At 41.5% G+C, this 16,375-nt stretch overlaps 2 protein-coding genes across 3 annotated transcripts in view; both read left to right on the top strand.

Annotated features, from left to right (window-relative positions):
- Nucleotides 1-2,904, top strand: apoda.1 (apolipoprotein Da, duplicate 1). Its single transcript, XM_022215083.2, has 4 exons — nt 1-1,334; nt 2,067-2,188; nt 2,298-2,383; nt 2,530-2,904. The coding sequence occupies exons 1-4, from the start codon at nt 1,218-1,220 to the stop codon at nt 2,763-2,765; spliced, it is 561 nt and encodes a 186-aa protein (XP_022070775.2). The 5' UTR covers nt 1-1,217; the 3' UTR covers nt 2,766-2,904.
- A 975-nt stretch (nt 2,905-3,879) lies between these two features.
- Nucleotides 3,880-16,375, top strand: part of and2 (actinodin2) — a 131,168-nt gene continuing 118,672 nt past the window's right edge. For both annotated transcript variants that reach the window (XM_051953373.1, XM_051953374.1), the window contains exon 1: nt 3,880-4,283. The gene's annotated coding sequence lies outside the window, so the exon portion shown is untranslated. The remainder of the gene's footprint in view (nt 4,284-16,375) is intronic.

Here is a 16,375-nt window from a genome sequence, read left to right as displayed (position 1 = left end):
CAGCTGCACCCTCTTGCATACCTGGGACTCCAAAAGCCACCGGATGGTGGGGGGCGTGGTCGGTCTGACAGATTATGACAGACCTGTCAGATTGGCGACGTGATAAAAAAGACACGTCAGATGACATTCTGATGAAGACGGCAAATGCCATCGAAACATGTCAGCAAGGTAAAACATCTTTTCTTACTGAATTGTCAGTTCAAAAGTAACGCTATCTTATGGTCACAAAAGTGATTTCAGTTCTTGAGAAAAACATGATGAACATAATGTGTAAGAATTTCATTTGAATCTGTAATTTGTTGAAACATTTGTTGACCTTTGGAGTCCTCCTCTGAAGACCACCAACCTTTATACACAATATCATTGTGATTCAATCAGTAGTTGCTGATATATTTCAAACTAAAGTGGTGGATCAGGAGGATGATTTCTAATGTCATTTGGGGTGCAGAAAAGGTTAAGTACTGACCTGTCACATGTGCTAGTAGGCTGCTGTAATGTGATATTAAAATATTACTCAGTTACATTAAATCAGATCAAATCAAATTATCTTGTTTATTATCTTGTACCCTTTGAATAACCAGGGCAAAGTATAAAAAGTTGTTTCTCAGACTGGTGGGTCAGCTAATTTTCAATAAAGCTTTTAAGTTGCTGGTTGTGTCTATAAAGACAACATGCAGCTTTGCAACTTGCAACCCAGTTAGACATATCATCCAATTTAAAAAAAAAACACATTCCTGGCTATTTAGAACAGGAGAACATCCAGATTGTTTTATAACTTTCTACCAGTGTGTCCCGCATGACTCCAATTTGCTAATAGTTTACTTCATGTCTGCAATAAAGCTGAGACACAACGAGGCCCATTGATGACACAGAGCCGAGGAACTGCAAAATCTCATGATGAGCTACGTCTTTAATTCAAATAACAGAGTCTGCGAAGAGACAACACATATCTGAGCCACAACGAGCCAGAGGTAAGAGAAAATACCTGTTGATATATACATAAATACAATTAGGACATTTTTGAATGGTAAAATGTTCATTCGTGTAAAGCAATTTTGTTGTTTTTTTGCTTAAGTAATTTAGTAAAAAAGATATAATGCTTATATGGTGAGATCTTTTTCTAGCCCTCCCACAGTCATCTTTTGAGCTAAAAATTTGTCATATTTGTGTAATTTTATTGCTTTATTTTTTGCAGGTAACAACAAGCCACCTTTACCATGAAGATATCTTCTGCTCTGGTTTTTGCACTCGTCCTCCCCATCATCAGGGCTCAGGTTCCCCACTGGGGTCCGTGTCCAGAACCAGCTGTTCAACCTGCCTTCAACCTTAAACAGGTACTGTTGACAGGCCAGTCTGTGAGGAATATATTAAACAAATTGCTGGAGAATAACACAATGTCCTTTTTTTTTTTTTTTTTTTTTTTTTTACTTCTGGCACCATTTTAAAAAGGAAAAATGCAGACGACAAACCACTGCTTGTAGTAATAAGGTAGTAGTAGTGAAACATAGAATGTAATAATTTAAAATGAGTTTTCATTGGAGACTTTTATTGAATATAATCAGAAGCTTCCCATACATGCCTATAATAGTGTGTTAAAATCAATTGATTAAATATTTATTTCATGTTTGTAAACTCTAAAATGGACAGGGTTCAAGTGTAATGGAATTATCATTATTACTGTATAAATGTCACTGTTTAAGTTGTTGGTGGCTAATTGATACCAACTGAAGCCACAAAGTAACTGGAAAATAAATTTCTTAAATAAATGTAATAGAGTAAATGCATAAAGTAGCTTCAAGTAGAAATGCATGTGTGAAGTATAAGTACATCAAAACTGCAAGAGCATTACTTGAGGAAATAAGATCAGATCCATGTCGTTGTCCCAGAGGGAAAATTAAACCCTGTACTTTGTGCTTAATTACATCTCACCGGTGATACGGAAAAGGTTGGATAGGACATCTCCCATACATTTTACAGAATCCGTTAAAGTATGTAGATTTAGCCATAGCCTCTGCTCACATTGCACTAAATTGTCTTAGAACTCCTCTGTGTTTTTGCCCTCACAGTTCTTGGGGAGATGGTTTGAAATTGCTAAACTGCCAGCCCAGTTTGAGAAGGGCCGGTGCATTGAAACCAATTTTACTTTGAAGACAGACAACTCCATTCAAGTGGTTAGCTCTGAAATACTGTGAGTTCTATGTGCAATTCGTTTGTCCAAATATGGAGTCAGGAGGTAATATTTGCATGGTCTGCATACCCTTAATCCAAGATGAATTTGTCTGTGTGAAATAAAACAGAAAAGGAGAGCTGAGGAAAATTGAAGGGAGTGGAGTTATAGAGGATCTGAAGAATCCAGCCAAGATGGGAATAAGTTATTCCTACGGTGAGAAAAAAAATATTTGTTACATTTCAGACTAACTGACACTTTTGCTTCTTCTTTTCTGTGTGCAGCTCATGAATTTTTACTAATTTACTTGTGCTCTTCTTTTGTGCTTTCTTACACTTTCTGTCTTCATGTGTTCACCATAGTCCTTCCCTTCTCCCCCTACTGGATCCTGTCCACTGACTATGTGAATTCGGCCCTGGTGTACTCTTGCACTGACATTCTGAGGCTCTTCCATGTCGACTTCGCCTGGATCCTGGGCCGAACACGGACGCTACCAGACTCCACCATCCAGAAAGCCATGGAGATCTTTGCACAAAACAACATAGATGTGAGCAGGATGACTCCCAGCAGGCAGCAGGGCTGTGAAAAAAGTCTCTGAGCAGCAACAGAAATGCAACACAAGATGGTGCTGTTGTTGATAGAAGAGGGGAATGCTTTGAGTACTTTCTTCTAGAAAAGTCTTTGACTAATATTACTGAGAAAACTGAGTTGTTGTTTTTTGTTGCCTTTCCAACATTGTAACTGTTTATCTGTACACTATCTTAAGTAGTGTAATGCGATGGTGTTTTAAGTACAGCAGTATAAATTCATACTAAGTCTTAGTTCTACCACCTGATAACACTGATTGTAAGCACAGAAGAATACTTTCTCTTAACTATTAATTTTGTAGTAATGACAAATGTTTTGTTTGCAGTATATAGTAGTGGAATTATATTGTAATCAGATGATACTGTGTAATCTGAATATCTATCACACAAACTAGCAGCATAAATGACCCAATTAGTATTAATAAAAGAGATATACTTCATGTGGTATTTGCTGGATCAGAGGCATTTTATCAAAGATGAAAATGCCAATGTATAGTACAGCAGTCTTCAGTACACATCTTTATAATCAGAAGTAAAAACTGGTTTGAAAAGCTGTTCATAAGGATGCTTTACTTCACATGTGAAACCATCTACGGACTACGCGAGGCTTTTAGTTCACTATCAAATAATCGTTCCAAAGTTATGTAACCATGACTTCACCTTCAATTTTACCATTAAGTTGGCACTCAATTTTTGCATAGCACATACAAAATATGTGGTACTAAACTGCACGGCATACTATAGCAGTGGTGGAAGAAGTAGTTAGATATTTGATTCATTTAAATGCTTCATTTATTGCAAGTGCCTTAATATATAGTAGCATATCATTGTACATCATTTATTTGTGGAATGCATTTTACAGTTTCTAAGAACCTAGATATAGTGGTCAAAGCAGTCACATAAATTAAGTAATGTAGTACATGTATTTTTTTTTCAAGATGGCGCCATGCTAGCGGCAGCCAGTTACAGCAGCTCCGGTTAACTCTAGGTGTTTTTAGATATTTCTTGTAGTTTTTCTCCATCCTTTTTAGTCCATTCTTCAAGTTGGGGCACTGCATTTGTACAGTGCAGCAATGGATGTACAAATGGCTCTTCCCCTACTTTTTCTTCCCCTACTTTTTCTACTCTTTATTTCGGAACTTTTAAATTTCTCAGCTGGCGACCCCTTCCACCACAGGGTTTACACTTCGGATCAGCTGTTGGCGCTGAGCCAAGCCAAGCCGCTGCAGTGGGAGAGACCAGACGACATCCCAGCGGAGCTCCGTAGGAGGAGGAGAGGATGCCAGGCAGGAGCGAAGTGCCAGAAGAAGAGGAGACACTACAAGCCGCCCGTTCCATCCATGATAATGCGAAACGTGCGGTCTCTCCCAAACAAGATGGATGAGTTGACGCCGCTGGCCGGTCTGCAGTGGGAGAATAGGGAGAGGAGCCTCCTGATGTTTACCGAGTCATGGCTGAACGAACAGACTCAATACTAACTCTGGATGGATTCCATCTAGTCAGAGCGGACCGGGACGTAAGGGAGAGCGGTAAGAGGAAGGGAGGGGGCCTGGCGATGTATGTGAATGAGAGATGGTGTAATGCTGGGCACATTAGCGTAAAAAAGTGGCTCTGCACTAGGGGTGAGTATTGGCAAGCCCCTCACGATACGATTAGGGGTGTGAATCTCAGCACTGAGGACGATTAGATATGCATCACGATGCACTGCCAGTAATACGATACTTTAACGATACGCGGAATTTTCTGGAGATGCGATACGATACGATTCACCCTCTTCGCGATGCGATACGATGCGATAATCATTTTGTTCAAATCAGTGCGATCCGATACGATATGATGCAATTTGTTGCGATTGATCATGACACAAATAAGCAAAGAAAAAAAGAAATTAAATAAAAAAGATGGAATGCAGTATGGTACTACAAAAAGGATTTGGTTTTATTCCTTATAGGCGCTTGGCAGTAAATTCAACAAAAGTGCTGTTTGTTTGTTTTTTCCCCAATCTCAACACTACTACATACAAGTGCTCTGTTCTAGTAGTGTAATATACAGTACACATTATTGAAGAACTAATGTACTGCCTAACAAATAAACCATTCAATGGCCATACTACTGTCTGCCAAACCGATGTGCTAGAGTTGACTTTCTAACTGGCCACTGAGAATCGATGATTTGAGTGAATTCTGCAACAATGAAAGAGTAAAACAATTAAACAATTAAAGCTGCAAGCAGCGATGGACAGGTCCTTGCATCCACGCTGGTCGGCGAATCCATGCACGTCCACCAGGTGGCACTGTGACTGAGAGTGTGTGCCGGCCTCTGAATCACATCTGGACCAGAGTTTAATCACACGTAAAATTTCAGCCAGATTGGAGCATGTTCAGACTAGTTATACAGCATTTCCTGCCCATCCACCACCAGGTGGCGCTGTAACTCAGAGTGTATTTCAAACAGTGGATGTGATGAGGGTTGGACTCTGATCACTCATGAAAAGTTTCAGGCTGATTTGATCATGTAGAGGCCAGTTATACAGCATTTACTGTTCATCCAACAGGTGGCGCTGCAACTGAGAGTGTCTGTTGGCCTGTAGATGTGATCAGGATTGAATTGTGATCACACATGGAAAGTTTGAGGCAGATTGGAGCATGCAGAGGAGAGTTATACAGCAGTTGATGTTTCTTGGCGAAGCATCAAAACTCTAATGGTCGCCATGGCCACACCATTTGGATTCTGGTTAAACTTTTGATAACTTTTCATCACCAAGTCCTGCTGTGTGGACTGACAAAATTTCAGGTCTCCTGGAATTATCCCCTTGGAGGTATTAACTCTCAAAAATGAGAAAAATCATCAAAAATCTCACAATTAATCCAAGATGGCTGACTTCCTGTTGGGTTTAGGACATGGCTCCAAGAGGCTTTTTTGTGCGTCCTGATGTGCTCTATAAGCCTCCCAAATTTCATGGATGTAGGTGAAACGTGCTGGGGGGGCTGTTTGTTAAAAATACTGTAGGGGGCGCTATAGCATGTGCAGTGCCGAGATGCATACGGTGTCGTTCCTTGGGTCGATGGTGATGTGTGTGGTAATTTTAGTGAGCATTGGAGTATTTCTAACCTGTCAAACAGCACTTTGTTTTGCATGGCGATATTTGGTTGCTACGGCAACAGCGTTGCATGAAATGTCACACCCTTGACAGTGTGGGATTGTCAAGAGGTGAAGACTCGACTGACCAATTTCCAGCATGATATCACCACGTTTGGGGCCATTGTACCTGAAAATATAAGGCCTTAAACTTACTATTACCAACAGGTGGCGCTATGACTTTTTCAGAATTTATGAGTGTGGATGTATTCAGACTGGACCTGGTGTCCATCATGTGAAGTTTGGGCCAGATAGGATCTTGTTCAGCTGAGATATGAATCGTTAAATTTTCATGGCGAAACATCGAAATTGGTTTGGCCGCCACAGACACGCCCTTTGATGACAAGTCACCATTTTCATTGGGATGCATCATCAATGTGTTTAGGCTGTTGTCACTGCATTTGAAGTGAATATGATCAACCGGGTAACAATAGGGCATGAAAGTGTAAAAGATGTCTATTTCCTGAAACCACAAGGTGGCGCTATGACTGTCAATGAATATCCCTATGTGGATGACATCAAGACAGGACTGTCATCATACATGTAAAGTTTCAGGCAGATTGGAGCATGTTGAGAAGAATTAGACACCAATTCCTGTTTCATGGCGAAGGATCAGTTTTTTGAGGCTCGGCCATGGCCACACCTTTTGGCTTCTGGTTGAGTTTTTGATAACTTTTCATCAGAAAGGTCTGGTGCATGTACTGGCCAAATTTCAGTTCTCTCAGACTTATCCACGAGGAGCTATTAATTTTGACACATTTACAACAAATTCAAGATGGCCGACTTCCTGTTGGGTTTAGGGTGTGGCTGTGATTGACTTTTTGATGTGTCCTGATGTGGTGCATATGCCCACCAAATATTGTAGCTGTAAATGAAACACTGTGGAAGTTGGCCTAATGACCACTTTTTCAATTTTGTAGGTGGCGCTATAGAGCCATTTTGCCACACACATGTGCAACTCCCATAAAATATCAAATTTTTCGCCAGTCCTGATGTGCACGCCAAATTTCACGCATTTTGGTTGATGATAAGGCCCCCAAAAAGGCAATTCATTTGCCGGGAGAAATTAATTTTGACAAATTTACAGCAAATTCAAGATGGTCGACTTCCTGTTGGGTTTAGGGCGTGGCTGTCAATGACTTTTTGGTGTGTCCTGATGTGGTGCATATGCCCACCAAATATTGTAGCTGTAAATGAAACATTGTGGAAGTTGGCCTAATGACCACTTTTCAATTTTGCAGGTGGCGCTATAGAGCCATTTTGCCACACACATGCGCAGCTCCCATAAAATATCAAATTTTTCGCCAGTCCTGATGTGCACGCCAAATTTGACGCGTTTTGGAATATGATAAGGCCGCCAAAAAGGCAATTCATTTCCCGTGGAGCGATTAAGTTTGAAAAATTTACAACAAATTGAAGATGGCCGACTTCCTGTTGGGTTTAGGGCGTGGCTGTAATTGACTTTTTGGTGTGTCCTGATGTTCTGCATATGCCCACCAAATATTGTAGCTGCACATGAAACATTGTGGCAGTTGGCCTAATGACTACTTTTTCAAGTTTGCAGGTGGCGCTATAGAGCCATTTTGCCACACACATGCGCAACTCCCATAAAATATCAAATTTTTCGCCAGTCCTGATGTGCACGCCAAATTTCACGCGTTTTGGAGTGTGATAAGGCCGCCAAAAAGCCAATTTACTTTACGGGAGAAAAAAAAAAAAAATTAAAGCTGCAAGCAGCGATGGACGGGTCTTCGCATCCACGGTGGTCGGCGAATCCATGCACGTCCACCAGGTGGCACTGTGACTGAGAGTGTGTGCTGGCCTCTGAATCACATCTGGACCAGAGTTTAATCACACGTAAAATTTCAGCCAGATTGGAGCATGTTCAGACTAGTTATACAGCATTTCCTGCCCATCCACCACCAGGTGGCGGTGTAACTCAGAGTGTATTTCAAACAGTGGATGTGATGAGGGCTGGACTCTGATCACTCATGAAAAGTTTCAGGCTGATTTGATCATGTAGAGGCCAGTTATACAGCATTTATTGTCCCTCCAACAGGTGGCGCTGCAACTGAGAGTGTCTGTTGGCCTGTAGATGTGATCAGGATTGGATTGTGATCACACATGGAAAGTTTGAGGCAGATTGGAGCATGCAGAGGAGTTATACAGCAGTTGTTGTTTCATGGCGAACCATCAAAACTCTAATGGTCGCCATGGCCACGCCATTTGGATTCTGGTTAAACTTTTGATAACTTTTCATCACCAAGTCCTGCTGTGTGGACTGACAAAATTTCAGGTCTCCTGGAATTATCCCCTTGGAGGTATTAACTCTGAAAAATGAGAAAAATCATCAAAAATCTCACAATTAATCCAAGATGGCCGACTTCCTGTTGGGTTTAGGACATGGCTCCAAGAGGCTTTTTTGTGCGTCCTGATGTGCTCTATAAGCCTCCCAAATTTCATGGATGTAGGTGAAACGTGCTGGGGGGGCTGTTTGTTAAAAATACTGTAGGGGGCGCTATAGCATGTGCAGTGCCGAGATGCATACAGTGTTGTTCCTTGGGTCAATGATGATGTGTGTGGTAATTTTTGTGAGCATTGGAGTATTCCTAACCTGTCAGAAAGGGCTTTGTTTATCATGGCGATATTTGGTTGCTACGGCAACAGCGTTGCATGAAATGTCACACCCTTCACAGTGTGTGATTGTCAAGAGGTGAAGACTCGACTGACCAATTTCCAGCATGATATCACCAAGTTTGGGGCCATTGTACCTGAAAATATAAGGCCTTAAACTTACTATTACCAACAGGTGGCGCTATGACTTTTTCAAAATTTATGAGTGTGGATGTGTTCAGACTGGACCTGGTATGCAGCATGTGAAGTCTGAGGCAGATAGGATCTTGTTCAGCTGAGATATGAATCGTAAAATTTTCATGGCGAAACATCGAAATTGGTTTGGCCGCCACAGACACGCCCTTTGATGACAAGTCACCATTTTCACTGGGATGCATCATCAATGTGTTTAGGCTGTTGTCACTGCATTTGAAGTGAATATGATCAACCGGGTAACAATAGGGCATGAAAGTGTAAAAGATGTCTATTTCCTGAAACCACAAGGTGGCGCTATGACTGTCAATGAATATCCCTATGTGGATGACATCAGGACAGGACTGTCATCATACATGTAAAGTTTCAGGCAGATTGGAGCATGTTGAGAAGAATTAGACACCAATTCCTGTTTCATGGCGAAGGATCAGTTGTTTGAGGCTCCGCCATGGCCACACCTTTTGGCTTCTGGTTGAGTTTTTGATAACTTTTCATCAGAAAGGTCTGGTGCATGTACTGGCCAAATTTCAGTTCTCTCAGACTTATCCACTCGGAGCTATAAATTTTGACAAATGTACAGCAAATTCAAGATGGCCGACTTCCTGTTGGGTTTAGGGTGTGGCTGTGATTGACTTTTTGGTGTGTCCTGATGTGGTGCATATGCCCACCAAATATTGTAGCTGTAAATAAAACATTGTGGAAGTTGGCCTAATGACCACTTTTTCAATTTTGCAGGTGGCGCTATAGAGCCATTTTTCCACACATATGCGCAACTCCCATAAAATATCAAATTTTTCGCCAGTCCTGATGTGCACGCCAAATTTCACGCGTTTTGGTTCATGATAAGGCCCCCAAAAAAGGCAATTCATTTGCCGGGAGAAATTAATTTTGACAAATTACAGCAAATTGAAGATGGCCGACTTCCTGTTGGGTTTAGGGCATGGCTGTCATTGACTTTTTGGTGTGTCCTGATGTGGTGCATATGCCCACCAAATATTGTAGCTGTAAATGAAACATTGTGGAAGTTAGCCTAATGACCACTTTTAAATTTTGCAGGTGGCGCTATAGAGCCATTTTGCCACACACATGCGCAACTCCCATAAAATATCAAATTTTTCGCCAGTCCTGATGTGCACGCCAAATTTCACGCGTTTTGGAAAATGATAAGGCCGCCAAAAAGGCAATTCATTTCCCGAGGAGCGATTAAGTTTGAAAAATTTACAGCAAATTGAAGATGGCCGACTTCCTGTTGGGTTTAGGGCGTGGCTGTAATTGACTTTTTGGTGTGTCCTGATGTTCTGCATATGCCCACCAAATATTGTAGCTGTACATGAAACATTGTGGCAGTTGGCCTAATGACTACTTTTTCAAGTTTGCAGGTGGCGCTATAGAGCCATTTTGCCACGCACATGCGCAACTCCCATAAAATATCAAATTTTTCGCCAGTCCTGATGTGCATGCCAAATTTCACGCGTTTTGGAGTAAGATAAGGCCGCCAAAAAGCCAATTTACTTTACGGGAGAAAAAAAATATATAATAATAATAGTAATAATAATAAACCCTAGGGTTTCAATAGGGTCCTGGGCACCGCTGGTGCCTTGGACAGTCGGTGCCCTTGCACCGCCTGTCCTCGGCACCCTCGGTGCTCTGACCCTAATAAGAATTAAAGCTGCGAGCAGCGTTGAACGGGTCCTCGCATCCTTGCTGGTCGGCGACCCCAAGCATCTCCACCAGGCAATGCTACGACTGAGAGTATATTTAGGCCCATGAATGTCACAAAGGCTGGATTCTGAGCACACAGGTCAAATTTCAGGCAGATTTGAGCATGTACAGTCTATTTATGCAGCACTTTGTGTCCATCCACCAGGTGGCACTATGTCTGTGACTGTATAGTGGTCTATGAAACTCATCAGGACTGGACTCTGATCAAACATGTAAAGTTTGAGGCGGATTGCAGCGTGTACAGGGGATTTACACAAGACGTCCTGCTTCATGGCGTAACATTAAACTTCAGCTGCCCGCCATGGCCACGCCCTTTGAGTTTTATGAACAATTTTCGCAAATATGCAACCTGAAGACATGTCTTATATATTTTCCCAAATTCAGATGTTTTGGAGTTATTGCCTGTGAGAAATCAATTGTTGAAAATGACCAAAAACACCAAAAATCTGACATTTAATTAAAAATGGCTGACTTCCTGTTGGTTTTAGAGAATGATTCCAAGAGACTTTTTTGTTTGCACTGACATGCTACATTTGCATGCCAAATTTCATAGTCCTGGGTGAAAGTCTCTGTGGAGGCTATTTTTTAAATGCTGTAGGGGGCGCTATGGCTCATGCTGTGAATGTATTTTAGTCTATAAATGTGATCAGGACAGGACTGTGTTCAATCATGTGAGGTCTGAGGTAGACTGGAGCATGCAGAGGAGAGTTAGATAGCACTTGATGTTTCATGGCAAACCATCAAAATTCTGGAGGTCGCCATGGCCACACCCTTTAACTCTGGAAGAATCTTTTAATAACTTTTGATCATAACATTGTGTTGTATATCCTGGCAAAATTTCAGGTCTCTAGCAGTTAAACCCTAGGAGGAGTTCGCTCTCAAATTTAAAAAAATAGAGAAAATTTGTCCACTTAATTCAAAATAGCGGACTTCCTGTTGAGTTTAGGGGATGACTCCAAGAGGCTTTTTTGTGCGTTCTGATGTGCTCTATATGTCTCCCAAATTTTGTGGATGTAGGTGAAACGTGCTGCCGGGGCTGTTTATTAAACATACTGCAGGGGACGCTATAGCACATGCCCTGTTGAGATGCATACAGTGTTATTCCTTGAGACGACTGTGATGTGTGTGTAAATTTTGGTGAGCTGTTGAACATTCTAAGCCTGTCAAAAAGTACTTTGTTTGTCACAAAAACAATGCGTTGCCACGGCAACAGCATTTTATCAAATGCTAAAATTTTCACACTGTGGTATTGTCTGGGGGTGAAGAATCAGCTGACCAATTTTCAGAATGATATGAAAAAGTTTGGAGCAATGGTGTGTGCAAATGTAATTTCTAAACTTCTTGTTACCAATAGGTGGCGCTATGAGTTTTTCCAAAATTTTCACCGTGGATGACCTCACACTGGGCCTGGTGTCCAGCACATGAAGTTTGGGGCAGATACGATTAGGATTTGCTGAGATATAAACATTTTAGTCGTCATGGCGAGACATCTAAATTCGCCGCGCCGCCACAGACACACCTTTTTATGACACGTCACCATTTTCACTGTGAATCATCATCAACATGTTAAGGTTTATTTCACCACATTTGAGGTGAATCTGAGCAAGAGACAAAGAATAATAAATCAAAGTGTAAAAAATGACATAGCCTGTTGACAGCAGGTGGCGCTCTGACTGTGAATGGATTTCATCATATGGATGTGATCAGGGCAGGACTCTGATGATACATGTAAAGTTTCAGGCTGATTGAAATATGTTCAGGGCATTTACACTGCATTTGAAATTTCATGGCGAAGGATCAAAATTCCAGAGGCCGCCACGGACACGCCCTTTGACTTTTGAAAAAGATTTTAATAACTTTTGCTCATTAAGGCCTGCTGTATGTACTGTTCGAATTTGAAGTGAATTGGAGTTTCCCCCTCGGACGAGTTCGCTCTAGAAAAAAACAAAAAATGTTCAAAATCTGGAATTCAACGCAAAATAGCTCACTTCCTGTTGGGTTTAGAAAATCGCCACCACTGACTTTTTTGTTCACCCAGATGTGCTGCATATGTGTACCAAATTTGGTAGCTGTAGGTGAAACATGCTGCCCGTAGGAAAGTGTAGGGGGCGCTATGGAGCCATTTTGTCATACACTTCCACAATTCCTTCAGAATATAAAATTTTTCACCAGTTCTGGTGTGTGTGCAAATTTTCATGAGTTTTTGAGTATGTTTAGGCCCTCAAAAATGCAGTTGTTCTGAGAGACAAATAATAATAATAATTAAAGCTGCAAGCAGCGTTGAACGGGTCCTCGCATACTTCCTGGTCGGCGACCCCAAGCATCTCCACCAGGCAAAGCTACGACTGAGAGTGTATTTAGGCCCATGAATGTCACAAAGGCTGGATTCTGAGCACACAGGTCAAATTTCAGGCAGATTTGTGCATGTACAGGCTATTTATGCAGCACTTTGTGTCCATCCACCAGGTGGCGCTATCTCTGTGACTGTATGTTGGTCTATGAAACTCATCAGGACTGGACTCTGATCAAACATGTAAAGTTTGAGGCGGATTGCAGCGTGTACAGGGGATTTACACAAGACGTCCTGCTTCATGGCGTAACATTAAACTTCAGCTGCCCGCCATGGCCACGCCCTTTGAGTTTTATGAACAATTTTCGCAAATATGCAACCTGAAGACGTGTCTTATATATTTTCCCAAATTCAGATGTTTTGGAGTTATTGCCTGTGAGAAATGAATTTTTGAAAATGACCAAAAACACCAAAAATCTGACATTTAATTAAAAATGGCCGACTTTCTGTTGGGTTTAGAGAATGACTCCAAGAGACTTTTTTGTTTGCACTGACATGCTACATTTGCATGCCAAATTTCATAGTCCTAGCTGAAAGTCTCTGTGGAGGCTATTTTTTAAATGCTGTAGGGGGCGCGATGGTACATGCTGTGAATGTATTTTAGTCTATAAATGTGATCAGGACAGGACTGTGTTTAATCATGTGAGGTCTGAGGTAGATTGGAGCATGCAGAGGATAGTAAGATACCACTTGATGTTTCATGGCGAACCATCAAAATTCTGGAGGTCGCCATGTCCACACCCTTTGACTCTGGAAGAATCTTTTAATAACTTTTGATCATAACATCGTGTTGTATACCCTGGTAAAATTTGAGGTCTCTGGGAGTTAACCCCTAGGAGGAGTTCGCTCTCAAAAATTAAAAAAATAGAGAAAATTTATCCACATAATTCAAAATGGCGGACTTCCTGTTGAGTTTAGGGGATGGCTCCAAGAGGCTTTTTTGTGCATCGTGATGTGCTCTATCGGCCTCCCAAATTTTGTGGATGTAGGTGAAACATGCTGCCGGGGCTGTTTATTAAACATACTGTAGGGGGCGCTATAGCACATGCCCTGCAGAGATGCATACAGTGTTATTCCTTGAGGGGACAGTGATGTGTGTGTAAATTTTAGTGAGCTGTTGAGCATTCTAAGCCTGTCAAAAAGTACTTTGTTTGTCACAAAAACAACGCGTTGGCACGGCAACAGCATTTCATCAAATATCAAAATCTTCACACTGTGGTATTGTCTGGGGGTGAAGAATCAGCTGACCAATTTTCAGAATGATATGAAAAAGTTTGGAGCAATGGTGTGTGCAAATGTAATTTCTAAACTTCCTGTTACCAATAGGTGGCGCTATGACTTTTTCCAAAATTTTCACCGTGGATGACCTCGCACTGGGAATGGTGTCCAGCACATGAAGTTTGGGGCAGATACGATTAGGATTTGCTGAGATATAAACATTTTAGTCGTCATGGCGAGACATCTAAATTCGCCGCGCCGCCACAGACACACCTTTTTATGACACGTCACCATTTTCACTGTGAATAATCATCAACATGTTAAGGTTTATTTCACCACATTTGAGGTGAATCTGAGCAAGAGACAAAGAATAATACATCAAAGTGTAAAAAATGACATTTTCTGTTGCCAGCAGGTGGCGCTCTGACTGTGAATGGATTTCATCATATGGATGTGATCAGGGCAGGAATCTGATCATACATGTAAAGTTTCAGGCAGATTGGAGCATGTTCAGGGCATTTACACACAACTTGAAATTTCATGGCGAAGGATCAAAATTCCACAGACCGCCACGGACACGCCCTTTGACTTTTGAAAAAGATTTTAATAACTTTTGCTCATTAAGGCCTCCTGTATGTACTGGTTGAATTTGAGGCGAATTGGAGTTTCCCCCTGGGAGGAGTTCGCTCTGGAAAAAACTGAAAAATGGGCAAAATCTCACATTCAACTTAAAATAGCTCACTTCCTGTTGGGTTTGGAATATGGCTGTCACTGACTTTTTTGTTCAGTCTGATGTGCTGCATATGTGTACCAAATTTGGTAGCTGTAGGTGAAACATGATGGCCGTGGGAAAGTGTAGGGGGCGCTATGGAGCCATTTTGCCACACACCTCTACAATTCCTTTAAAATATGAAATTTTTCACCAGTCCTGATGTGTGTACAATTTTTCATGAGTTTTTGAGCATGTTTAGGCCCTCAAAAATGCAATTGTTCTGAGAGACAAATAATAATAATAATAATAATTAAAGCTGCGAGCAGCGTTGGACGGGTCCTCGCATCCTTGCTGGTCGGCGACCCCAAGCATGTCCACCAGGCAATGCTGCGACAAAGTGTATTTAGGCTCATGGATGTAACGAGGACTGGATTCTCAGCACTCAGGTCAAATTTCAGACAGATTGGAGCATGTACAGACTATTTTTGCAGCACTTTGTGTCCATCCACCAGGTGGCACTATGTCTGTGACTGTATAGTGGTCTATGAAACTCATCAGGCCTGGACTCTGATCAAACATGTAAAGTTTGAGGTAGATTACAGCATGTACAGGGGATTTACACAAGACGTCCTGCTTCATGGCGTAACATTAAAGTTCAGTTGGCCGCCATGGCCATGCCCTTTGAGTTTTGTGAACAATTTTCGCAAATATGCAACCTGAAGGCGTTTCTTATATATTTTCCCAAATTCAGGTGTTTTGGAGTTATTGCCAGTGACAAATGAATTGTTGAAAATGACCAAAAACACCAAAAATCTGACATTTAATTCAAAATGGCTGACTTTCTGTTGTGTTTAGAGAATGACTCCAAGAGACTTTTTTGCTTGCACTGATGTGCTACATATGCATGCCAAATTTCATAGTCATAGGTGAAAGTCTGTGTGGAGGCTATTTTTTAAATTCTTTTAGGGGGCGCTATGGTAGATGCTGTGAATGTATTTTGGCCAATAAATGTGATCAGGACAGGACTGTGTTTAATCATGTGAGGTCTGAGGTAGATTGGAGCATGCAGAGGATAGTTAGGTAGCACTTGATGTTTCATGGCGAACCATCAAAATTCTGGAGGTCGCCATGTCAACACCCTTTGACTCTGCAAGAATCCTTTGATAACTTTTGATCATAACATCGTGTTGTATATCCTGGCAAAATTTCAGCTCTCTAGACCTTAACCCCGAGGAGGAGTTCGCTCTCAAAAATGAAAAAAATACAGAAATTTTATCCACTTAATTCAAAATGGCGGACTTCCTGTTGAGTTTAGGGGATGGCTCCAAGAGGCTTTTTTGTGTGTCCTGGTGTGCTCTATAGGCCTCCCAAATTTTGTGGATGTCGGTGAAACATGCTGCCGGGGCTGTTTATTAAACATACTGCAGGGGGCGCTATAGCACATGCCCTGCAGAGATGCATACAGTGTTATTCCTTGAGACGACTGTGATGTGTGTGTATATTTTGGTGAGCTGTTGAACATTCTAAGCCTGTCAAAAAGTACTTTGTTTGTCACAACAACAACACGTTGCCACGGCAACAGCATTTCATCAAATATCAAAATCTTCACACTGTGGTATTGTCTGGGGGTGAAGAATTAGCTGACCAATTTTCAG

The sequence above is a fragment of the Acanthochromis polyacanthus genome, chromosome 9, assembly GCF_021347895.1.
Source record: "Acanthochromis polyacanthus isolate Apoly-LR-REF ecotype Palm Island chromosome 9, KAUST_Apoly_ChrSc, whole genome shotgun sequence".
NCBI classification, from domain to species: domain Eukaryota; kingdom Metazoa; phylum Chordata; class Actinopteri; family Pomacentridae; genus Acanthochromis; species Acanthochromis polyacanthus.
Note: the sequence above shows the minus strand (reverse complement) of the source record. Positions and strands in the feature narration are given on the sequence as shown.